Genomic DNA, 26,481 nt, shown 5'->3' on the forward strand with positions numbered 1-26,481 from the left:
AAGTTCTCTTCCTTGCTCCATCCATCAACAGCACATAGTGGATCACATTTTAAGTGTTTCACTCCTGCCATCTGTAGCTTAATCTAAATCAAGTCACATCAGCAAAATCATTATATTTTTCCACTAGGATGTTAAGAAAGAAGATAGGATCCCTTGCACAATGAATACACATACTCTTTGCCTCTAGAAAAGGTAAATTCTTTAACAGATGAGATAATGAGATTACCCTGGCAAATACATGGAGATGCAATGGCAAAATGGGAATTTTCAGCACCTTGTCTGTTGCATTGACATAAAGATATTTGACATAATAGGCATTATGAAATTGGTCTGTCTGGAGCCATTCAAAGGGATTGTGCTTGTCTTCACTTTTTAATCAACTGGCACTTGCTTCCTTAGCTTCTGCTAAATCCCACATGAACTTTGGTTAAGGGATTCCACTGTATGTAGCTTAGATCGTTTTTGCTGGACAGCATCTGACTTGGGAAAGTAGATTTATTATCTCTGAATTTATACAGCTAAACTTTTCCTGAAGACTCGAAGAAGAATGACTTACAAGAAGCTTGATTAGGGTAGCTGTTTGGAAAGTTTTCAGAGCTGAATGTACTGTTTGGCTCCCAGAGTTCAATTGGCCCTCCACAGTCAGCTGAAAAAAAAACAAAAACAAAAACTCCATAGTTAATCTATTCTTTTACATTTGCAATCTATTGTAACATGGATCATTTGGAAAAACTAACTTTATCACTATAAGGGTTCAGTTATGATGCTATCAGGATAGAGTTTGACTAATGAGTTGTGAGAAGCCAGCACTCCAGTAAGGATAGAGAGCTTTGAGGAAACAAGGCATGGATGAAATTCACTGTCCTTATCAGTTACAGGGTCTAAGTCAGACACAAACAATCAGTTTCACAGTGCTAACTACAAGGATAGTTTATATACTGCTGTTCATGAAGTGCTAGTGCCAATGCACACCATTGTGTTTCTGATGGTTCTGTGAGAAGGCTTCTCCCTTTAGTTATGAGAAGTTTGTCCCTCATTGAGTGATTACTGGTCTGCAAGCCATGTATGTGACAGGAAATATAAAGAAAAGAATGTGATACAGAAACTGTATAATTTATCAGTAGATTGAAGCTAGAAAACGCCAAAGAAAGAGAGAAAAGCCTCAAATGTAAATCTCAACTACAATAAAAATGATAAGAAAATATTTTAAAATCAAATAAAAATCCATTGTAATATAAATCTGAAACAGAATATTATAAAAATCTCAAATATAATATATTTATGCACTTAGCTTGCCTTGCTTGTTATCTGATTGATCTTGCAGTATTAGGAGAAATACTCAAGTTTAAAGCCCATTTTGTCATCTAGCAAATAAAATTCATAGCACCCTCTCACCATGTCCCACTGTTATTTTGATTTCACCAGGACCCTGGAAACGTTTACAGCTAAACTTTGTCAGTGGTAAAAGTAGTCATTTCCATTTGCTTTTTGCTTGAAACAACTGCTCCAATAAGAAAAGTCTTTATCATAAACGTGTCTAATGCACTTATACATAAAGCTGAATAAAACATATTTAAAATCAAACTCACTCATACATATAGATATAGCTGTACTTTATATATTCACCATTCCCTTTCATTATGCAGTTTATATGATGGATTACAGCTGAAATACATCAGCTTTTTCTTCCAAAACTTTACTTCATATTGAGAAATATTATTTATCTTCATTTCAGCTGTATCTTCAGAATGAACTTTGTTGGTTTTCCACTTCTGCTGTTCACAAATATTTTATTAAAAAATGAACAGTACTGCTCTGCATGCTTCAGGAAATGAAGTTAAGACAGAAGAAATCTATGGGGGTTTGTTTGTTTGTTTTTTACTTTCAGACTAATACTCATCCTAATTCCATGTTGTTTCAGTACTGTTTTGTTATGCTCATTACGTTTCAGTACTGCAGACTGGGAGCCACTTGGTTGAGGGACTTCATAATCTACAAGTCCTATTGAGTTTGCTATTTGAATCCCACTGAGACAAAGCTTCACTGAACACAAGAAAGCTTTGAACTTTCTTATGGCACTCATTTTATAGAGCTTTACATCTCACCACGTCACTCCTGTCAAGAAAAATTTAACTCTGAAAGGAAAAGAAACTGTCAACAATCTCACACTAACAAATGTATGATGTTTCAGCCACATGGCTCACAATGAGGGCTATTTTCTGCAAATACCATTAACAACAAATTGAGATGACATTGGTGGCTTATTTTTATGGAACATTACAGCATGTACAAAGAGACACACAACTACTGTAAATTTGCATGAAGGAATGTATTGTTCTTTACCAGTATCATCTGATATGAGCAGAGCAAACCCAACTTTCTTAGTAGCAGAACAGGGGCAACTTATAATGAAATCTGACCTGGTGTTGACTACATGTAAGGCATATTAGTAATGATCTTTCTCTTGCATGGAAAAATGAAAGAAGTAATTGATGTTACTTATGTCTTGAAAAAAAATGTTTTAATAATTGGCCATTGTAGATATTCACACAGTTGTTACTCATTACAGAACCAAACAGCAATCAGCACCAACAATTTTGGTCCTTTCATTAAGCATAGTAGATGATTTGCTCAACACTGTAGAAAATTACATATGACTTGTTAATAAAAAAAAATTCCCTGTGCTTTGGCCAAAACTGTAATTTATCTTGACATATACATTTTAAGTGTGGAATTTACACTGCAATTTCCACACTGTTGTTTGTTTTAAAAGACAGGTTATAAACGAATATGAAGATGAAAGCAGTCTTTATTTTAGATGAAAGTGTAAGCTGACGGTCCTGTGTAAAAGACAAAAGTAAATCTGGCTTCTCTATCTCCTTATCAATTTTTTTTTGGTTTTACTTTTTACTGAGCTTTTGTGGCTCTGTGAATAATGCCAGTGCCTGTAACCAAAGCTCTACATCTAGCAAAAGAAATTGGCTCAGCTCAGATTCTTTCATCTTTTGTTTGTAGACATGATATTTGTAGTGAAACTATTAATGTTAGTAAGCTTGCACCACATCCATCAAAGTAATTTTGTACTTCTTTGAAGATGATTGATAACATTCACTCTTTTTTGTCAGGTTACAGATAGTGTCTATGTAGCATGCCTCAACAAAGCTACACAAACAAGTTAGCTTTGCCCCAGCAACACCTTGGACTACACTTCTGTATAATTTTGAAGGACAGTATGGGTCCTCTCTAATGTGTTTAATAAAGAGTTTTAAGCCACATGACCACTTCCTTCTCTAGACTATTAACATTTTATCATTGTATTTCGAGTAGAGATTGCTGGTTTGAATAACATTTCCTTGATGTTCTGACAGCAGCACTCAGCTTCTCTTTACAACAGGGTCATTCTACCGTTAACCACTAGACTGATGATAATGTGTAAGATGTATTTACCTACAGCAACTGAAAGGTGAGTGAAGGTGAAAGATATCAGCACCCCTCCACACAATTCCTTTAATGAATATTGAAATCAAATGTCAAAATGCCTTTTGGTATGACTGATATTACTTGTGTTATTGCAATTTAATTTTCCTGACATGCTGCTGAACTTTACCTTCTGGTTTATCAGGATGGAGTTCTAAAACTTAATTTTGCTCCTGTACTTAGAAGGTTTTGTTTTCTTACCTGTCCTGATGCAATAGATTTACAGGTGATAAATTTGATAGAATGACAATGTTAGTAAACAGTGCTTTAACATGAATACAATGCAAAGAGATATTTTTTCTCAGTTATTTTAATTTTAGACCACTTTTATTTACTATATATTGTCAAAAGAGCAACAAGCTGTGCTATGTGAGTGACAATAAATCTAAGAAGAGGCAGTCCTGGAACTTAGTTTCTTTTAAAGATTTGAAGCCATTTTTAAATAGATCTTCTGCAGAAATCTTTCCTTCAAAAAGAGTTTGTGCCCCTTTCACAATAAACATATTTGTATCTCTTTTTGCTTTGAATGTGTGTGGAACTGGTTATACACAATCTTTGTTCATTTTTATATACATTTTTCAGATTTTATAATGATGATTATAGATATTTTTCTGTATTTTTCTCACTGAGATTCTTCTAACTTAGCTCTGTGAAACTGGAATATTTGAGAAAGTTTAAATTTCTCTGCTTTTTTCTAAAAGATTGAATATGATGGGTGTAGATCAGGCTTTATATATGTTACAGGTAGCAATGTTTAATGTGTCATTAACTTCTACTTGACTTGAAGAAGTTAGCAAAAATATGCAAGCAAAACCAACTCTCTTCCAGTTTCTCACTGAACCTGGAATTCAGTGAGGAGGGGTGACAAGAAAATAATGAGACAAAATGAAATGCTGCATCCATTAATACTAGAGAGAGAACTTAACACTCTGCCTTTCTACAAAGAGTAGCATTTAACAAGGCAAAATCAAATAAATCAGGCTTACATTTTGACATGTTCTGTAATTTATGCAAATATTGAAACCTATCATTAGGTCAGGGAGTGGAAGGAGTCCTAAGGAGTCCTGTGGTTACTGGCAGTTTTTTGTTTGTTTATTTTGTTTTGTTTGTTTCTCCCCCTGCCATGTCTAATAATTTCCTGTAACGTGAGAACTGCTAACTTTCCTTCTGTCCTTTATATTTCCATATGTAATTTCTTTTTATCAAAGCAAATACTGTTTTCTCTTTAATCAGATAGACTAGGAATAACAATATGACAAAATTCATATTGGGAAAACCTCATTCACTGTATATTTTATTCTAGAGAATACTTCTGGTTTGGGTATTAGAGACTTACATAGATCATGCTCCATTTTTAAACCATTTTGGCACTATTGGACTAATTCCTCTAAACACAGGAGGTTTCAAAGTTCATGTGTTCTATGAGCTTGGTAAATTTTTACTGTTGTGAATTACTATTGTGTAACTTTGCTCATTGTTGTATTTCCATTGCCACAATCTTTACAATTTCAGATCTAGAGGTTGTAATCTTCCTTTTTTTTCTTCTTTCACATCCAGTAACTTTCTGGAAGCTTTACTAATTAAAGCTGTTAGAGAAAAAATCTGAGTTCTTTAATTATTCTCCATTCTTCAAGTTTTGGAAGATACTATACTGATAGTTTGAGCTGTCAACCTAACAATTTTTTTCACTATTAATGGAGTCATGGGCAGGGAACCTGATCATAGAATCAACCAGGTTGGAAGAGATCTCCAAGATCATCCAGGCCAACCTATCCCCCAGCCCTATCCAGCTAACTAGACCATGGCACTAAGTGCCTCATCCACTTCCCTTGTATGTTATCCTGAAGATAATTTTGCAATGATGAGGAGAGATTTTTTTATAATATTAGAAGATGAAAATTCTTAATCAATTTTACACAAATGTAGAAATAGGAAATGGAAATCAATGTATTTTAGTGTTACTTACAAGGACCTGAAGGAGCAGTAGTAACAGTTGGAATCGCAGTTGGTTCTACATAAATACTTTCATCACACTTTCCCTTCGTCAGGCCAATGTCATCCAAGGCAATATCACTGGCACCAGGCATTTTGAATGCATCAAAAATAACCTAAGTTCATGAGAAAAAAAAAAATTATAATTCAATGAAACATTTTTCAGTTTCCTGTACTGAAGCACTGGCTTCTCTCCTGAATGCTCTTATTTCCATTGTAATCTACATGAGTGCTACAGTCTGAGGAAGACATCGGGAATGAGACAGGATTCCTGGCAAAACAAAACAGCACTATGTAAAATATCCTAAGGAATGTAGGAACTTCATGATGAACATGACTTAAAACTATTCAATAACTTTACTTGTGATATACAAATTCATGTAATTTTTGAAACACATATTCTGTATCACACAACAGTTAAATCTCTCCTGACCTAATGGCATTTCTCCATGAAAAAATGAAATTAACCTTACTTGTTTGTTACTGTGCTTTAATATCCATGCATTTTAAGTAATTCTGCTACTAAGAACTTTGTGATGGGGAAATACAGCTGGTTATAGCACTCTTCCTGAGATCATAAAACACACATTTGCTAGAAATCTGATGCAGCCAGGTCACAGATGCATTTACTTCCCCAGATGGTAAATGCATTTTTCTGGCAGTGCTTTTGCATCAATCTAAACTACTATAGCAGAACAAGTCATTTCAAATACCTATAAAAAGAAATTGTTTTCAGTAGAGAGTTGCTGATGAAATTGCCTAGCATAAGTCTCCTCCTTTTGTTTACAGATAAGTCAGGTTGGTTGTTAACCCTGTGACACCAAATACATTTCTGTCTGGAACATACTTTCAGTGAATTATTCTGTAATTAATAAGTGAAAACACTACTTCAGAGTCTGAAGTTATTTAATTGAGCTCTTCCCATGGCTAAGTGCTTCATATCATACCCACTGTCAAGATTTTTAAACTCCACATCAGATTTTGATAGGCTTTTAACACTCTCATTTTGTGGAAAGCTCTTTTTCATGGTAACTTTGGTTGTCCAATGACAGTGTTAACGTTTTATTTTTCCTACAATAGTAACAGTTTAAATTGCAGAGTAGGGAAGGAAGCAGGATGACAATTCAAGTGGGAACTCCAGTCTTCTGCGTGCTAACATCTATTTGATGACATACATCAGTAAATAGTCCTAGATACTATCTTTGGAGGTGTGGATCATTGAGTTCATTTGGCAGAAAACTCTGGTATCAGTTTGGCTAAAGTGAATTTTACAAAGAACTAGCAGTTTAACAAACCTTAAAATCAGATGTTTCATTTAATGTTACTTGTCCATAATTCCAATAGTTTCCATAGTTTCCTTCTTTTTGGAAAATGATCTTTTCCAAACCGTGTTCATTACTTATGCTAACTCTTAAACGATAAACATGGGCACTGTACATGAAATACCTAGAGGAGGAAGAGCAATTTTTCATTAGTAGAACAAAGTGAAATTTCATGAAAATAATTCAAGTTTTTTATTTAATAAATGATTTTACAGAATTAGGACTAATTTGCAGAGAACATGAACATAAAATGTATTGTATGTTTATATTGTACCTCACAGTTTCATTTGGTGTTTTGCTACATTTTCTGCAGGAGCCTAGTTAAGCTTCATGAAATGAAAGCCAACACTTCAGGGATTGTTACTACGATTTCTGTATAGAAATTAATATTGGATGCAGGGTGAAAAAGAAAACACATTAAAGCTATCTGCAAGAATCAGATCTTCAATCAGAGTTTCAGGCCTGGAGTTGAAAGTGATTGTGACAATTCAAGCAGAAACAGGCTTGTATTGCTGAAATATTTTCTTGGATTAATATTATATACGAAAGAAAGCCGTTTGGTTTTATACTTAAACAAAATATGTAAGAATACCAAAAGCTTAGACAAGATGAATCTGAAGAGACTAAAGGCAAACTCAGAATTCGGACTCTCTCTTCTATGTATCCAATTCCTACAGGTGTTGAAATATAAAATCCTGCAATATAATGAGCACATTTTAGTTGGTATAGATTCAGCTTTTTTTTTTTTTTCATTAAAAATAATATCAATAATACCAAATGCAGACAGTGTTGCATGACGTGGCATGCAGATTCATGACACAATAAATGTGAGTGATTATCCCAAGTTATATTCATCAGACAATGACATATTAAAGTGAGCTTTTAAGCATGTAGGACACACCTCAGAACTATACATGAAATCAAACTAGTCAGTGGGAGATCTGTTTTTATTTAGTGAAGGCAGTGATTTCTACTTAGTTTATAAAAAAGTCTTCCTATTTCACACTTGCTTGTGATTTTGCAGAAGAATTGCTTGGTATTTTAATAATTTTTTTCTACATAATCATGGGAAATATGCCTTGTGTGTTGAGAAAGGTGAGAGAATAGCCATGTGAATATTTTATAGGAAAGGGGAAGCATTATAAACAAGAAGAGTATGTTACATGGGAAAATTAGATTTTTAGCCTTTTCTGAGTTAACTTCCTTGCCACTGAAAATTTGGACTACTTGCTGCCATGCAGAAAACTAATATGAGACCTGGCTACAGAAGTACTGTGATATATGACAAGAAAAACTAAGCTAGAGTTAAAAGTTTGAAAATAAAACTCTTACTTTACTGAAATCATGGCTCTAATACTTGCTTTTATTTTCTTTCTATCTAATACTTAGATATGTACAAATATAAATATGTAATTTAATTACATGTAACTTTTATGTTATTTATACTTCTAGATTAGCTAGCTTTCTCACGTAAGAGGTTACTGTACCTGAAATATGAATCAGGCCTTTCATTGAGTTGACTTAGAAAGCATGCCTTAAAAAAACTCACTATGTCTAGCTTTTCAGGAAAGGTCTTCATATAGGCAAAGTGACAGTTCTCCAGCTTTGTTTCACCAATTCTCTGAGTGTTCAGAAACAGGTCTTGAGTAGGTATTCTTTGCTTTTCAAGAGCAGCAAACCAAAAGCAGAGTATCTCACCAAATGTATGTAATAGCTAGGTATTAATGATGCAGCTCACATTTTTACTACAAATGCAGGCTGTAGAAATGTGAATATTCAACAGCGACATTACATATAACAACATTACGCATGCCAGCTTAGATCTAGCACAATGAAGCAGAGAACACTGAAAATAAATTAGAATTTGCAAGAGGGCTAGAAACAATTTTCAAATGTTCTGTTACACATACTTCTCATTATTTAATCTGATTTGTATTCCAGAAGCCAAGTGGAAAGATAAAATAGTGTGTTTAGAAAATGAGAGAGAAATGAATAATTCACATCAAATAATATGCTGAATACTATTTTTCTTTTCCTGGGAGTGACTTATTCCAGAATAATTTGCAATTTTTCCAGTTATCTGTCACTCAGTAAGTCTTGTATAGAATAGATATAACTACTGCAAAGTACAAATTATGTTAATTAGTTTTATGTAGACTGATAAATCAGATGAGGAGGACATTGTCTGCCTTTCCTGCAGAAGCAGAAAGAAACTTTTGGAGTATAATTCTGGGATAAGAATTCAGGTACACATTCAAAACCTGATTTGAAATTTACCTTTGATATGTTTTGATATAGCAGTTTTTGGAGTGTTTGTGTGCTTTGTGCACACTACTGTAGCTGGTGCCCAGGTCCCCTGTATACTCTGAAGGTAAACTTTATATTAAATCAAAATTATTCTGTGGCAACCAGGATGCGATAGTAGATAGAAATTAAATAGAAGTGAGTTTCCTAAATTGTAACTATATTATACTTGATTATTACCTTAAGGTAAACATGCACTTATTTCACCTGTGAAAGTTACCTAACAGAAATTCCTTTCCCAGAGAAAGCACTTTGGCATATTGATAGCATTGAAACTTCTATACTTTGAATTCTTTCAGTACTTCAATACTTCAATCACTTCAAAAATTCCTTTATCTCTTATTTTAGTTTTAGTTTATTTTCAGAGAATGGCAATCAGTAGCATAAAATATTTTGTCTGGTAGGTCTGACTCATTTTTTTATGGCAGAATAAAATTACATCTGGGTCAGCACAGCCCCAAGCACAGATCCAGGCTGTGTAGTCCCTTCCAACCTAAACCATTCTATGAATGCCACTGCTGTACCATTGTAACCAGTATAAGGCCAGCTAAATCAACCTTTTCCTTTAATCTGCGAGCATCTTGTGTTTGCTCTTACCTGATATGTTGCCAAATGTATGATCAAAATCAGGACCACTCATAAAGGGAAAGGTAGGACCCTGAACTCTCTCCCATTCTGAATCATCATCTAAATCTTGTATCCAGTAACAAAAGCCATCTTCAAACGTGCAATTGATTTTCTCATAATCTGTGAATAAGAACCTCTAGTAAGTAAAAATGACAGAGACATGAAAGTATTTGCTCAGAATTACAAAAGAATGAGTGACGAACAATGAACATTTTTAAATGTTTGAGAACTGGAGCCCAAGCTGACTCAATTCCCTCTTCTATGCAATAGAAAATAACCCCTCAAATAAACGTGTCATTTATACTTGTTAACAAAACACTGTTACTGTAGGTAGCCTTATATGTTCTTGCACTCATGCATTTACCTGCTTTTTTGGTCCTTCAACAGTAATGTGGTGGCAGAATGAGAGAGAACCGATTGCATAGATAACGCTAAGGGTTAACCCTGCTCTTGTCCTCCTTCCTTTGCCAAAGTCTGTACTACTCCATCTGAAAGGGCTCACCAGTAGAGCTGAATGTTCAGAAGGTAAGTCCTGTGCTCCATGTACCAGGGATGTCTCTTTCCTTGACCTTCTCCTTTGCACCTTCTTTGCTCACATTTATTTACTGCACATCCTCATCGTTTTTCTTCCCATGAAATTTTGCTTAGTGTCTTTCTGTAGTGCCTTGAAGCACAGGTTAGCCCCTAGCAAAGGCTTTCACATGACAAGAGACTTCTGGTACCCTGGATGCTGCCTGAGGCATATCCCTTTCCAGTCACAACCATTGTTAACATCATGCTAAATATTAAGCATCTGAAGAAGCCTTTTTTCTGGCTACCGAAGAACACTAATGCATAAATCTTATTGCTGTTTTTTGTTGCCACTTTTGATTTACTGTATCTGGACTTTTCCCTGTGCCTATTTGTTGAAACAAGTATTTTCCTGAATGTTAGTTTTACTATTTAGGACTATTACTTGTGAAAATGAAAAGAAACTCTGGACATCAGGTAATGTCACATGATTACAGAATACCACTTAGTGTCATTGATTCAGCAGTGTTCACTAGTGAACAAATTGGCTGAAAGGAATCAGCCGGTGATACAGCCACTCTTATTTAAACAGATAAACTTTTTAAGACATCACCCTACTGCTACATACAGGTCTGCAAAGCTATGGACAGTCTTACTGAAATCAATGTTTAAATCTTTAAAATAGTGTGACATTTCTCAAAGTGGATACAGTTAATAAATTGAGGTTATAAAACACTGCTTCTGTTTTGGTCTGCATTTTGTCAAACTGAAAATATAGTTCCACCAAACTTAGAAAATAACACACACAAAAACACTCTAACACTTACCATTTAGTTCATTTACGTTAAATGTAGTGTAGGTTGCATTGAAGCCATTGTAATTTTCAGAATAATCAGATATAAACTGTGCTGTAGCCTCATGAGAAAAAATGTAAATTGTCTCAGAATTAGTTCCTGACAGAGAAGCTGAGAATAAATAAAGCATAATATAGTCAGAGATAACACAACCTCATTTGCATTAAAATCCCCAGTGCTGTCATAAATATACAGTGGATTAGCTTTTGGAGTTTTAAAGAGCGCTTTCCCTCATGTACTGTGATCCTACAAACAATACCTTAAAAATTCTAAAGGCATTTATGTGTTTGGCTGCCATATCCAATTCTGCATCATCTCTCATATGTATCAATATGGAGATATTGGAGATAGTGAAGAAATGTTGACAAATTCAGCAGTATAATCTTCATGCTTATTACACTGTAAGTATCCTCAAAACTCCAGGATTACAGTACTGATTACATATTTTTCTTATATGTATAATTACTCTCACAGTTTAACAATTATTACATAGATTAGCTTATAGATACTCAAAGAGTAAGGAAATTGTAAATCACATAGGAATTTCATGTGGTAATATACGAAGGCACACAGCACAGAGAAACTGCACTGGTCCAAGAAGAGACTGGGCAGGTGCTAGATCTAGGCTTCCTTTTCCATGAAAGCTGGAGAAGAAGATCTTTCAAGGGCCCTTCCAACCTGGACAGTTCTACGGTTGTATGGTATGATGTATCTAAATTTTGATTTGAAATTCTAAGTTAATTTAAATTCACTCATATAAATATCTTATACAAATCATCATACAGCAAAATGGTTGCTTCTCCATCTAAAGCTGCTACAATGCAGAACAACAGTTAGACTAGTAACTATATTCAGAAGAAAGAAAATCCTGAATATTTCACTGTTCTCTGACATTTTTGCCTTAGTTTTTTATCCTCTGAAGTCCTAGCCCAATTTAACAGATAGGGAGACTTCTTTTTCTGAGGAGGAGCTATTTACATACTTGTAACATTGTATATATGAAATGGTGCTAAATTATAAAGGAAACACAAGGAACAACACCTTTCACACATACATGTTCATTATTTTTCTTTCTCCTTCTCAAATTCTTATACTTAATAGAGTGGAGAGTCTTATTTTGGAAATGTCTTCTTGTCTTTTCCTTTACTTTTGCTATCTCTCGAACTGCAAAGTTTTAGGCAGTCCACTGAAGGACAGTCTTCAACATTGTCTTTGTATTTTTGTGACATCCTAGGTCATCCTCATAGCAGTCTTTAAACCCATTCGAGTTAATGATTGCTCCAGAGAATGCTATGGAAACAATCTCTCATATCTAAATTGCAATTCCAAAGCAAGAGACAAATTCAAAGCAGTACTGAAAAGGAAAGAATTTATCTATTTTTTATTTTATGTCTTTCACTATTTCTCATTCCTACTCTCTCCTTGTTTCCAAAACCAAGGCTAATTAATAATATATCTTTCTGATTTATCTCTATATATTTATCTTCAAGTATAGATATTTCACTCTGGTGGAATTTAGCTGGATAGGCTGAGTCTAGTACCTCCCAATTTTCCAGAATAGCATACAAAGAGAGATGTAAGGTATCATCAATATTTCAAAGTATGAGGAAAACAATGTCATGTTTGTAATCCATTTCAAAGAATATCATTGGCACAATAGCTTCTGTTTAGATGCTTTCCTTTTATGTTACTGTATGTACTGTTACAGGATCTTCTGACAATGTTTTTTTCCAGCACAAAAAGGACCCCACAAGACCATGACTCAGGTTAGTTTATCAAGATTGTTCAAATAAGATCTTGGAGGACAAAACCAAACCAAACTAAACCAACCAACCACAACAACAAAACAAATATCCCCCTCCCCCCCCCATATTTCTTATTAGAAAATCATTTAACTGGTAGCTTTGTAAGAGTAAATATGTATATTGAGATCAGTTGTTTATCAGGTTAATTTTACACACATGCATACTTCCACTTAAATACCCACATGCAAAAAAACAAAAATCACTTCAAAACACTTATTTTAGCACTGAACTGTTACTAAAGGAAAGGAAGTGTTAGCTGTAAAATAATCTTAATCTTACCTCTTAAAATCTTGTTTTGTCCTATACCTTCAAAAATATTTAAGCTGTCTCCATATTGTTGTGTTTCAAAAGAAGTGAAGTTCAGTTTAATGGATAACCCTTGAGGCACTCTAAGATAACAAGAGAAAAAAGTCTTACAACTAAAAGTCATGTTCTAATATTCTTTTTCCACTGTAGTAAATCCATTGCATGCTTGAATGATGTTAAGCTCAGAAACAAGACAAACATATTAATCAAGATTATTGATCAAGATGACCTATTTGGTTAACTTCTAGTTTGTGAAATTAGCAAAGGAATAGAGAAAAACTCTTTTGTGACAGTATGCTTGCTTACTTACTGTAATTAACTATATCTTAGGAATTAAGTTGTCTAAGCAATGTGATATTAGGCTGAACATTTTTAGATTTGTGGGGATATTTTAATCTTTTTCCCTCTGCATCTCATCAATTCATAATTACTTTTAAACATATGCTACTAATAGATAACATTTCTCTGCTCATGTAGACTTCCTAGAGTTAGAGAAAGTGTATCATGGTATCAATATGAATACTAAGATATCAAGATACATGTCTCTTGAAAGTCCAAAATCATTCCTCTGACAACAAAAACAAGATTTGCATGAAGATTTGAAGATCTCAAACCCCATTGTTTGGAAACATGTTATCGAACCTGACCATCACTCAGTAAGTTTACCAACAAAAGTCACTTTAACTGAAGTGTGAAAAATGCTGTTTTGTTATTTTAGCCATCTCTGTTTAGGTACTTCTCCCATTGCCTTTCTACTAAACATATATGGTAATCTAAATTCTAAAACTCTACTATCACAGTTAGCTTAGCTTCCTCTACCATCATTTGCTGTTTTCTGGCATTGAGAGACCCAATGAGCATAGCCTTTCAGCAGCAATCTGCTAGTGTTTATCAGTCCCAATAAGTAGAGAAGCCATATGGCTGATTTTGTCACAGATCAAGATCTGCCCTTTAGCACCTGTACTATATTAATTTTTTCCAAAATTCTTTCCAAAATTAAGCTTTTGTAGCTATATACTTGATATAGATATCTACCTAATACAATGCTTCTTGGAGCTATACCAGTGTTTGAAGAAAAAAAGAACTGCTAGAAGCAAGCAGCGCACTTGAGACATAGTTGTTTATCATGCTCAGATTCTGTGACACCATGAACTGAGGAACAAGCCAGGCTAATATTCTGAAGGACACAGTCTTGTGCTTTTTCTGTGACACATCTATATTTTAAAACCAAGTGCATCCAGGGATTATTGGTAAAAAATATTGCTGAAGATGAGAAGGAACAGATTTTCTAGGCAGAAGGGAAACTATTACTCTTTAAGTGTCAAAGTGAAGACAAAAGCCCTGAGCAAACTTAAAGGATAGCACTTTCAAAGGAGTCTTGGGAATAAGAAGTCCAAGCCTTACCCAGTTTTAAAGGCACTTCGTAAATATCCTTTGAAGTCTTCTATCAAATGAGTATTTCTCAAAGAACACCCATTATTACAAAGCCATTGTAAGAATTACTGCCTTAGTAATTTCTGAACTGGCAGTCATTGTAGGGATTTTTAAAAGCTTCCAACCTGCAGTCATCTAATTTATTCCAGATATGTATTTTAGAATAAGAGTTATTACATACGTCTGTTTTCTTCTTGCTGGTCAAAGTCAAAGAGCTGTCCCTCCCTGTAGGTATGTATTCCTGACTAAGCAAATTCCACTTCTTGTGCCTAGAGCTTAAAAGGCATTTGGTGATATTATGTCAAAGGATACTTGTGTGCTTCAAAAACACATTCCTAAATGAGTTAGTAGCAGAGGTGCCATTAAGTCCCAGACGAAATGTGTTCCCATGAGAAGGGAATTCTTGCAAGTGTTAGTAACAGTTATATCATATAAAGCTATTATCTAAAGACTAGTACTTACTATAATACTTTGAAACAAATCTCTCGTAATTATTTTGAGGTAAGCAATTTATTTTGAGTTCATAAGTACATTCTTGTGCCTGCATATAATAAACAAGATTTCTCAAAATTGTACCTAAGAATTTTTGTATGCTGGAAAATTATTGATATAGTTATGAGGTTTAGGCATTCAAGTTTAAAAAGAAAGTTATATAAATACAAAGGAGAAAATTCTATTACATATTTTCCAGGCTAGAGTATTTGGGAGTGAAAACAAATGTCATAAGGCTGATGTGCAGGAAACAATATCACTTCATAACGAAAAAAAAGGTAGAAAATTATTAGAAAATGGCTTACAGTATAATCCATTGGCAAATGATGTTTGCATTATATGGTTTTGGATAATTCATAGAATGAAAAGACCCAGAGGAATCAGTCAACATAAATTTTCCATCACAAACTGTAGCTGTAAAGATATAATGAAGAACATTTGTCAAAATGCCATTTGAAAAACAGAATTGGAGCCAAAATGAGGGCAATTTTAGATATTAGTTTACACAGGTTAGCTTGGAAATGCTTTGTAAGCAACAGTGAGAAAACAAAATAAAACACTCTACCAGCTCACTCCCACTTCTAATTCCTATGACTATTTGACCTCAAAGTGCTGAGAAAAAACACAGTAGAGAAGAAAGGCTTTTTAAGTTAGAGGCAATCCAGTTAAACCAATCTGAATAATTCAAATCTACAGTTGGATTCAACTAATCCAACTCACTTCCTTTCATTTTATTTTATAGATTCGAAGGAGACAGGATCTTCCTTTGACAGATCTTATCTACAGCTACTTTGAATCAAGAAACTGCACTACCAGAAACAATTTGATACCACGTGAGTAAAAGCAAGACAGGATAAGATCAACTATCAATATCTCTTCTTTTATGAGCCTCCTGGTTTCTTGTCTTATATACTTCTAAATACCCAAAGAGGTAAGTGAATAACCCATTTCCTGCCAGCAATTGAATTAATTCATCTGAGTTAAACGTCATCCATCGCCATATATTTTTTTCAAAACATTTTAATATTTTTCTTTCCTTGGTGCTGCTCTTCCATTCTATGCATGTTCTTCAGTTTAAAAATCAGTGCTTTAAAAGAAAAAAAAAAGTTTTTAAGCCTCAGGAAGATTGGAAATGCTGACTCCTGTAGAGTTACATTATTTCAGCAGACACCAAAGCACTGTTGAAGCTTCTGCTGCACCTCTTGGCCATCATGTTAGCAATCTGTCTGATGATTTTTTTTTTTCAGGAAGAATCATAGAGATTTCAAACAAGGATAAAAATCATACAAGATTATCTGGAGAGGAGAGGATAAATTCATGAACTTGAGGCAGATAATCAGAAATTAGATAGAGCTTTTCATTAACATCAGAAATTTAAGTATACCTATGATGACTTTCAAAATTCTGAATAATCAATCAATCATAATGAAAATTACATGGAAATTTTATCGACTATAGTACCTCTGGGAAATTACATGCAAAATGATAAATTGCAGTTCCTCATCTGTTCATTTTATAAGTGTAGAATTCGTTCTGACTACCACTGTAGCAACGACAACATAAAAATTAAGCTTTGTTTCAGTCAGGCTCATGTGTGCACTGTTAATAAAGACTATACAGAATGAATTTCACTAGTGATGGTAAGTGTAATGCTTTAGCTGGAACAGAAACATGTTCTCTTTTGCAATCTTTATGGCCTTTGAGGGCCATAGACACATAGGATTCTAAATATATAGAGACAAAGGGTCCTGAAAAAGAATTACTATTTTATTTAACCTTTCTATCAGAATAGGCTACACTTTAGAGCCAGGTATTAGTACAGAAGTACTTTTCCTCTCCATTTTAATTCGTGTGCACAGCCATAGAATCTTGTAGAATCATAGAATGTTTTAGGTTGGAAGGGACTGTCCAATGGGCTAATATTTACAAACATGCCAACTGAGAAGGACAGCATCATTGTGAGAAGGAGTGCCTAGCCTGTACAAGGTGTGCAAAAAAGAGCACTCTTAAACAAGTGGTTAGCAAGACACATTATGATCTTAAAAAAGATTTTATAGTACTGTGAGGACTAAAGAGCTATAACATACTGTCCTAATAAAATTAATGAGAAAAATTTCCTTTTCACAGAATCACAGACTGGCGAGCTGGGCACAGAGGAACCAGATGAAGTTCAACAAGGACAAGTGCAGAGTCCTGCATCTGGGGAGGAATAATAAACCACACCAGTACAGGCTGGGAGGTGATCTGCTGGAAAGCAGCCCTGTGGAGAGGGACCTGGGGGTTCCTGGTGCATAACAAGTTAACCATGGCACAGCAGTGTGCCCTTGTGGCCAAGAAGGCCAATGGGATCCTGGGGTGTATTAGGAAGAATGTGTCCAGCAGATCAAGGGAGGTTCTCCTCCCACTCTACTCTGCCCTGGGGAGAACTCATCTTGAATACTGCCTTCAGTTTTGGGCTCCTCAGTTTAAGAGGGACAGGGATCTGCTGGAGAGGGTCCAGTGGAGGGCCACAGGGATGATTAGGGGACTGGAGGGCATGGCTTTTGAGGAGAGGCTGAGGGACCTGGGGCTTTATAGTCTGGAAAAGAGAAGACTTAGAGGGGATTTGATAATGTTTCTAAGTATCTGAAGGCTGGCCAGGAGTGGGGGGGACAGGCTCTCCTCACTTGCTCCCTGTGACAGGACAAGGAGCAATGGGTGTAAATTGCAGCAAAAAAGGTTCCGCATCAACACGAAGGGGAACTTCTTTACTGTAAGGGTCACAGAGCACTGGCACAGGCTTCCCAGAGAGGTTGTGGAATCCCCTCTGGAGACTTTCAAGGCCTGTCTGGATGTGTTCCTCTGTGATCTGTGTTAGATAGTATTGTCTGGCAGAGGGTTTGGACTTGATGATCTCCTCGGGTCCCTTCCAACCCCTAATATCCTGTGATCCTGTAATCACAGAATTAACCAGGTTAGAAAAGACCTTTGAGGCCATGGAGTCCAACCTATCACCTAATACCTTCTAATTAACTAAACCATTGCACTAAGTCCCTCATCCAGACTCCTTCTAAACACCTCTACTGGTTTTGTCAACAACTCATTTTATCACAAAGTGTAAAAAAATAATAATAAAATCAATGAGAAAAGCTTCCTTTTGTCAACAACTCATTTCTGTTCTTGTTTCCTTTTGTTCCTTCAGCTACAGTGTGTAATTAAACAGGACAGAAAAAAATTAGCTCATTCTGTAGGTCATCTCTAAGCATAGCTTTTTGCAGGGAGGATGGTGCAGATGTGGTTAAAAATGGGCCAGATCATTACATTGCTGCCTTCTCTTGGAGCCCTCAGAAAAGCATCAGTTCTGCTACAGGAGACATCTTTTGTGGGGATGATCTTCATTGCTTCCCCAAAATACATGTTGCTGTCTGTTTCTATTCACTTTTGCTGCATATGTGGCACATTAAAGGGCTTAATCCTGCAATTGTCAAATTTCAGGAAGAAGCTCCCTGAACTGGTCAGATTAAGCTCACATATTTCAAGAGACAGAACCTTTCTCTGCCAAGGGCAGTACATTACTTGCTTACATATGATTAAGGGCAGTACATTACTAGCGTATATATGATTAATCTACTGTACTGATGCTGTGAGGTAGGCAATCACAAAGTGTTAGCCCAGACACATAATAACTGTAAAGAGAGTCTGCAGAGAGAAATACCTCCTGGGATCAGCCTCCAGTCTCCCCTCCCTTACACTTATGTGCTACAAGGCTGCTCTTCAGTAATGCCAGCCATTATTAATAGATGCTGTTCAGACTTCCACATGTCTCTAGAGAGCTTTCCATTGAAATTGCTAACTGCAATGTCTTTTGTTACTGCACTGCATTGTAGAGCCAGGAAAAAAAACATTTCAAGTTAATTTTAATCAATTAAAAATAAAAGGTTCAGTTGCCTAAATCTCTGCTGAGAATTTGAGATTTTACTGAGTTTTGTCTAATGCAGAAACTATTAAAACTAACCCTCATACCCTATATTTTAAAACTACTAACATATTCCAAAATCAGAAGTATTAGAGGCAATAATAATTGCATCTAAAAAAATAAAGTTTTTAAAGGGCAGCAACTTCATTGTGTTCAAGAGCACTTCTGGTAGAAATTATGAATTGGGTATAAATATATTCCCTAGACTCAGTGTAGTGAGATGCAACTGGGCAGCCAACAAACAGGAGTCAGAGTTCTTGCCATGGCAGCAGTCACACGATCCTACCCTTGCTGCAAAATGCTGCCACTACACCACCACCAATCTGCATGAACAATATCAGTGCATCTGACTGTACAAAGTAACCTGGGAAAAGCTGTTAGTAGGATTTTGCATGATGATATTCATAACACTGGAATCAAAAGAGGAACCTCTCTTCTGACCTTGAATATGTAATTAGATCATTTTTGACACTAGGTAATGTAACTTGATATCTTTATAGAGTCATCATTTTAATTTGATATTACTGGTACACAACTACATTACATTTATAACTACATATAATGTAAATTCTGAAAGAATGTAGTACTAATATTTGTATAGGAAACAATATTTTCTATATACTTATACATTATGTAACAATTCATTACTTCTTAAATATATATCCTTCATTGATGAAAATCTGAAAGAAAATTACTTCCATTTATAAGATAAACATTATATCAATCATTACTGCTATTTTTTTTAGTAGAATTGATTGGGACTTCACTGCAGAACTTATTACCAAGCTACTGAAAGGCTTAAATATGTCCTGGAAAAAAAAAAGTTAGTAGTGTTTACATTCTTACCACATCTGTTCTGAGATTCATCTGAACCATCTGGGCAGTCCAAGGTTCCATCACAAAATAAATCTGCTCCAACACAGGTTACACCATCACCACACAGTTCAGCAGGTGGCAAACACTCAGCTGAAATAATAAGGACAATAGCAGTAAGAGGGCAGCAGTAATGCAGTATCACTGTTTAACACATAACAAATCTCTCTTGTGTCTTACAGAACTGCATTCTTAGAAGCCTTGAATGAAATATCACATACTAAATAGATAAAATTGACTCAGAATGTAGGAAGTTCTCAGAAGTTATATATATATATATATATATATATATTTAAACTAAACTTCAGGTAAATCTGGAATAAAATTTCCACGAATTCCTGCTTCCTTCTTCAACCCAAACTACTTTGTACATGTAAAAAAATTAATTTTCCAATTTCTTATGCTTGCATAAGATGAAAAAAAAAGTATTTTGGTTTAAATAGCTGGAAATTTATGAGTTTAGTTGAGCACAGATTAAATTTATTTCTTCTCAACATAAGACAATGCTGTACTTCATCATGCTAAATCAACTCATTTTTTAAATAGCATAGCATGAACAACAACAAAAAAAAAAGCCTTCAAGACCAAATTTTTAAATACCTGGTGTATTAGAAACCCTGTTCTTTTCAGAGTAGCAAATTAAATTTCTAAGTTAAGATCAAATTTCTAAAAAATAATACACAGGGAGGTCCTTAAAATTGTAGAACCTCACTTACAGTATTTGAACAACCACTCAAACATGCTCTTTTATATTTTAGATGGTTTTGGTCTGAGACAGCTGTAGAAGTTAAGTAGGTTCCATTAAAGAGAAGAAAAACATGCAGTTACAATGAGCTTTGGATAACTGCTAATTTAAAATTCTTGAGAATTACATTAAATTCCATGGAAACTATTCACCTAGCACTATTCACAGGTTTCCTTTTTTCCTCTCAGTAAATTCTTATGGAAAAAGGTAAACATTTCTTATGCAAGAAAGAAAAACATTAATTTGTAAAGCTGGTCATGCAGCTGCTAACCACTATCAGTCAATTTACTTTTTCATAAAACTGTTAGCTTTGTAATCAGACTGAAAAAAATGCTTATCAAATATTTTACTGTGTATCAGTGTGACAAAGACTGAAATTGGTTCGCATGTACCTTAGCATTTTAAAGTGCTTTACAAAACCCTTTCAGGTTAGCAAAGCTGACAGTGGAAAGCAAAAGCTGCCATTTTGCACTCCGTTGATAATTGAAGCAAACCAAACACACTTCAGTTAAGCTTTGGAGGTGATATAGTCTCAATGAATGAGCTGCCACATATGAGCAGAGATGAAACTATGCATTTTAGGCCCAGGGCAAAAACTCAACTAATAATGTAGGAGTATGTTTTGCACAAGCCCAGTATGCAAGAAAGAGTTCTTTTCATACACGACCCAGTCGTCTCATTCTTCAATCCGAAAACTAAGCAGCATTGCCACCTACTGGATAAAAGGAAACTAATATTTTCTAGTAAAATGGACCTTTACATTTTGTTGGTAATAGAAAATTACCCTAAACTGAACTGTACTTGCCAGACTCAAAATAAAAAAAAAAAAAAAAAAAAGAGAGAGAGAGAGAGAGAGAAGTGAATACACTAAACCTATTCGAAAATGCATGGAAATATCTCATATGTTTCATCACTTAGGCCAGGGGAGGTTTACAAAGATTCAAAAACCGTCGGCTTTCTGCCCATCGGAAGTCATGTAAGAGTTTGCTAACATTTCAGTATTTGTGTGTGTGCATGTGTATGTGTGTGCAAAAAAACCCAAAATTAAGAAACAAAAAATAGCAGTCGACATGAATGTCAAGATGTAAATGAATTACACTCCCTCTCACAGAATCACAGAATCAACCAGGTTGGAAGAGACCTCCAAGATCATCCAGCCCAACCTAGCACCCAGCCCTGTTCAATCAACTAGACCATGGCACTAGGTGCCTCATTCAGTCTTTTCTTGAACACTTCCAGGGACAGCGACTCCACCACCTCCCTGGGCAGCCCATTCCAATGGCAAATCACTCCCTCTGTGAACAACTTCATCCTGACATCCAGCCTAGATCTCCCCCTGGCACAACTTGAGACTGTGTCCCCTTGTACTGTTGCTGATTGCCTGGAAGAATAGACCGACCCTCACCTGGCTATGGCCTCCCTTCAGGTAGTTGTAGACAACAATGAGACCACCCCTGAGCCTTCTCTTCTCCAGGCTAAACATTTTTGTATTATGTATAGTCTTGTAAGTTCCTTCTCTTTGAAAATGTCTCCTTAGTCAAATCAAAGGTAAGCTGACACATTGCATATTTACAGGAATGGGATATGAGAATTGAGTGATGTGAGAAGAGGCTGGACACGGTGTAATTCTAAGATCTCAAACTGTTTTGTGTAATCTTCTCTCTTCTCCCCATACTTTAATTACTTACCTAGAGTTGTTGAGGGCTTTCTTGTGGTTACTTGCTCTGAACCTGGGAAAACACAACACAGTTAGAACTCTACTTGCACTCTAGAAGCACTCATGCAGTCTCAGGCAGAACTAAGCAGCAGCTACTCTGCTTTTAGATCTGCATTTTTTGCTGTATCTCCAAACTCCAGTTTGAGCAATATGAGTGCCTTGATTATAAAGGTCAAATGCCAAAATAAGTACAAAAAAGTAAGGTGGAACCCAAGCATGATTTAAATCTCATTCTTTCTCTACTCACACTCTTTACAATAACTTCAAAAGATTTTGTTGGCTTTTTTACCATTAAAATAACAATAGCGATGCACGGTTTCCCACTGGTATGTAAAGATTATTACCTGAAGTTGGTGTTGGGGAGCTTGTAATCAGACTCATGGGATCTGCTAAAACCAGACAAGATACAACAACTTCAATATTAGCACTAAAACATCTATATACATTTTCTTAGAAATAATATTTCTTAACAAATCAGTTATCTCAGTGGGAGGAGAGGATTCTCAAACCTATCTAGTATTTCCACATTTATGTACAGGGATGTGTACATAGGATTTGTAGTGGTGACAGTAAACTGCAAGACATTCTGCAAAAATTGAATTCTTATTTTTGATTGCTCTACCACTTCCACTTACTGGTGCTTTTAGTAGCAATCATTGAAGGTGTCCCTCATGTTTCCAGCTCCCACATAGTCTTTGGTTGGTTGGGGTTTTTTTGTCTTTAACTGTTTTGCAAGAAGGGTACTTATAATCACTGCAAAAAACTGTGATTTTAAGCAAGTCACACCTCTGTTGTAGTTCCCTCCCTCTGTGAGACAGGAATAAGACTTCTTCTGCAGAACAGGCTGAGATACAAGATGCAGAAGTGCCATATATAGTTATGATTCTTAATTAGTTACAGTTGTTATTTTATCAAGCACTAAAGATGGAATGAGCAGATGACATCTCATGTGAAAAAAGGTATTTTATTGACCCACAGCAAGAAAGGTTTGAGTACTTCAAAGTTGATCAATAGACATACTACCTTTTAAAAAGCTCTTCATAATTTTCTTTGGTGGAAGTTTTGAAGTATAATGAGTGTTCATTTTTCACAGTAATGTGCAGTTATTTAGAACAGTTTATTATACATTGTGCAAGTAGTAAAGAGAAAATATGTCAAAACTCTGAATTTAGCCTTTGAATACCTAAATGCATCTTTTAGGATCAAACAGGAGACACTACACATCAGGATGTCCTGTTTCTCTTAAAGAAATCAGTTGCTACTTAATAGTATCTGCAGCAAGTCTTCAAATGTCAACTAATCAACATCCAATTCAACAGATTCAAATTTTTATCCTCACCCTCATGGAATGTCTGCTTTGAAGATTATTGAGGTAAAAACATTGATTCTTGGGTTTCCACTTAAGCTTTGATAATTTTTCTAGTACTTACATAAAAATCACTGTATTTATATATTTAAAGAATTTAGAACTATGTAGTCTTCAAGGCCATACTTCTTTCTTTCCATTTACATTTTACTTAAGCTTTAAAGGAGTATGAAATCAGTTCCTTGAGCATACTTTACCAAAATTCACACTCTGTATTCAGTCTACTGTTCTTCCTGACATCTTGTCAAAAAATGAGTCTCCACTCACTGTGAGGCTAAGCCCTTATTCTTTAGCAAAACAAAATGATAATTTCATTTACTTAAGAAACAGTTGGGGCTTAATTGGAGGGATAATGAAATTACAAATGTTGTGCTATATAAGAGACAAATTTGAGTATTTTCCATGGAACAATCGCTGCTCTTTACACCTTCCTTAGTCAACCTGCACAATGCTGACTTGTACTTTCCATCTGACAAGGGTTGAAATGATTGTCACTTCTGCTACTGAAAGATCTGTAACAGGAAGGAAGGCACCCATGAGCATAAGTGACAATTCCTTTGCTATTTGGAAGCCAAAGGTTTCATTCACATTATCTGTAGTTCTTCAGGATTTATAAGAAAGAAAAATGTTTATTAGTATTACCTGTGACTTGTATGCTGTTCACATCAATTTTCAAAGTCTGGGTAAGATCACTTTTATTTACACTGATACCCAAAACCAGTTCATTTTTTACTCTCTCAATTGCTATTGTCTGGGTAAAATAAAGGTTGAAAATCACAATGACACTAGAAAGACAAAAACAGAGGAAATGATTAGTTATGCAAGCTACTCAAGTAAATCTGCTATGCCATATACGTGCTATAGACATGTCCTGGGTTGAACCAGGAGCTAGCTCAGGGTGAAAGGACAGTAAGGTCCTTTCATCCCAAAGGAGTTTAATAAGAAAACCTCACACAGAATTGGAAATTAAATTGACAATACTGTTTTATAAAAGTAACCAAAAGTGCAAAAGATAAAGGAAATGTATACACAAGTCAATCTGCCTCGGCCCAGTTCTCCACCTGGGCTTACCAGACCAAAACCTTCCAGAGCCTTGTAAAACCTCCCAAAGACTCCCTCGCTCAGCCTTAGCAGGCCCAGGAGCAGGTCAAACTGCCCTCCCACTAGGCCTACCAAGACTTAATGGCCCCTCCCAGGCCTCAACTGGCCCAGTGGCATAGCTACGAATTAGCTTGCCTGGCAAGGCCAGGAGCTGTCCCCCACAAACCAAGAGATAACAGCCTGCTGCATGCACTTGGAGGAGAGGGCGAGGAAAGAGAGAAAATTGCCTGTGAACTCCCTTATATAGGGAGATACAGGAAACCAGAGTAACGGATCACAATATCCTGGGCCTCCCCCTGAGACAGGCTGGGACTCTCTAGTCTCTGGAAGACTTTTCTCTACAGTTATACCAATTAACTCTTACTTTCCCTTAACCTACAACAAAACAATATTTAATTCCAACACAGGTTCTATTAGCAAAATCAGAGTATTTTAAAGTGTTGATTGACAACGATGACACATATAGAAACATCTCCTAATGATCAGGCAGGATCTGCTGTGTGACAGCCGGGATGCCTCTCTCCCCTTTCTACTCCACATGTCTCAAGTTGTGCCGGGGGAAGGATAGGTTGGATGTTGGGAGGAAGCTCTTCCCAGAGAGAGTGATTTGCCATTGGAATGGGCTGCCCAGGGAGGTGGTGGAGTCACTGTCACTGGAGGTGTTGAAGAAAAGACTGGATGAGGCTCTTAGTGCTATGGTCTAGTTGACTGGCTAGGGCTGGGTGCTAGGTTGGACTGGATGATCTTGGAGGTCTCTTCCAACCTGGTTGATTCTATGATTCTATATATTGTTATTAAGTTTTATATTTGTAGCTAGTTTAAGGTAGTGTCAAAATACAATGTTAGTGTCAAAATACAATGCTTGCTAACGTTTCTATTTAATTATATTTAGGCACCAATTCTTTTTTTTCCGTAAGCATTTATACTACCCAATTGCAAATGACTCAGGAATGCTTTCTGATAAGGGTTGATTAATCATGCCGTTTTGCTGAGCATAGTTTGCAGTTTGTAATATATGGGAAAACCATCCTCTATAATTTCTTACATGTTTCTGATAAACTCTAGGCTATGCTGAGCAAACAAAATGTTTTATTGCTATTCTTGTGACTCAGCAGAGTTTCAAGGGTGAAATAACAAGGAGATTGCCCAACAGGGTAAACACTTTTTAAATTAACAAGCAAACAGAAAAAGAATTTCTGAGACAATGACAAATTTCAAGTACTGTTTCAAAGCAGAAATTAATATGTATCCTGGCTGATGTAATAAAACCACAGCTCCAGCTTTCACTGACATCAGATTTTCTGTGATATCTCTGGTATTTGTGTCAAGATATGGGAGTGGAATTGGTTGTACCAAACATGGATATTTACAGTGCAGATATCTAAATTCCCATTGTAGTTGCTGTAAAGAATCAATCTGTTCTTTGGCATAAGTTGATCTCTCCCTAAAAAAAGGCCCTGAAACTGACCAGATCAGAAAACTCTACAAAACCATCATTTACAGAGAGTCTTAAACAACTAGCTCAGATATGTGTCCATCTTTGAAGCCCAAAAATGTTGTAAGTCAATTTTATGCACAGAAACCAAATTGTGCTTACTGAA

At 35.6% G+C, this 26,481-nt stretch overlaps 1 protein-coding gene across 1 annotated transcript in view; it reads right to left on the reverse strand.

Annotated features, from left to right (window-relative positions):
• The window catches only part of TMPRSS15 (transmembrane serine protease 15), a 53,009-nt gene that overhangs the window by 20,993 nt on the left and 5,535 nt on the right, over positions 1 to 26,481 (reverse strand). Inside the window, exons 5-15 of the mRNA XM_064152153.1 lie at positions 24,422 to 24,564; positions 22,381 to 22,420; positions 19,925 to 20,052; positions 15,429 to 15,537; positions 13,171 to 13,280; positions 11,060 to 11,197; positions 9,693 to 9,842; positions 7,384 to 7,486; positions 6,765 to 6,915; positions 5,444 to 5,585; positions 557 to 646 (exon numbers count right to left, since the gene is read on the reverse strand). Of these exons, the coding sequence (XP_064008223.1) occupies positions 557 to 646; positions 5,444 to 5,585; positions 6,765 to 6,915; positions 7,384 to 7,486; positions 9,693 to 9,842; positions 11,060 to 11,197; positions 13,171 to 13,280; positions 15,429 to 15,537; positions 19,925 to 20,052; positions 22,381 to 22,420; positions 24,422 to 24,564 (1,304 nt within the window). The remainder of the gene's footprint in view (positions 1 to 556; positions 647 to 5,443; positions 5,586 to 6,764; positions 6,916 to 7,383; positions 7,487 to 9,692; positions 9,843 to 11,059; positions 11,198 to 13,170; positions 13,281 to 15,428; positions 15,538 to 19,924; positions 20,053 to 22,380; positions 22,421 to 24,421; positions 24,565 to 26,481) is intronic.

Source organism: Pogoniulus pusillus, chromosome 12 (assembly GCF_015220805.1).
Source record: "Pogoniulus pusillus isolate bPogPus1 chromosome 12, bPogPus1.pri, whole genome shotgun sequence".
Classification (NCBI taxonomy): domain Eukaryota; kingdom Metazoa; phylum Chordata; class Aves; order Piciformes; family Lybiidae; genus Pogoniulus; species Pogoniulus pusillus.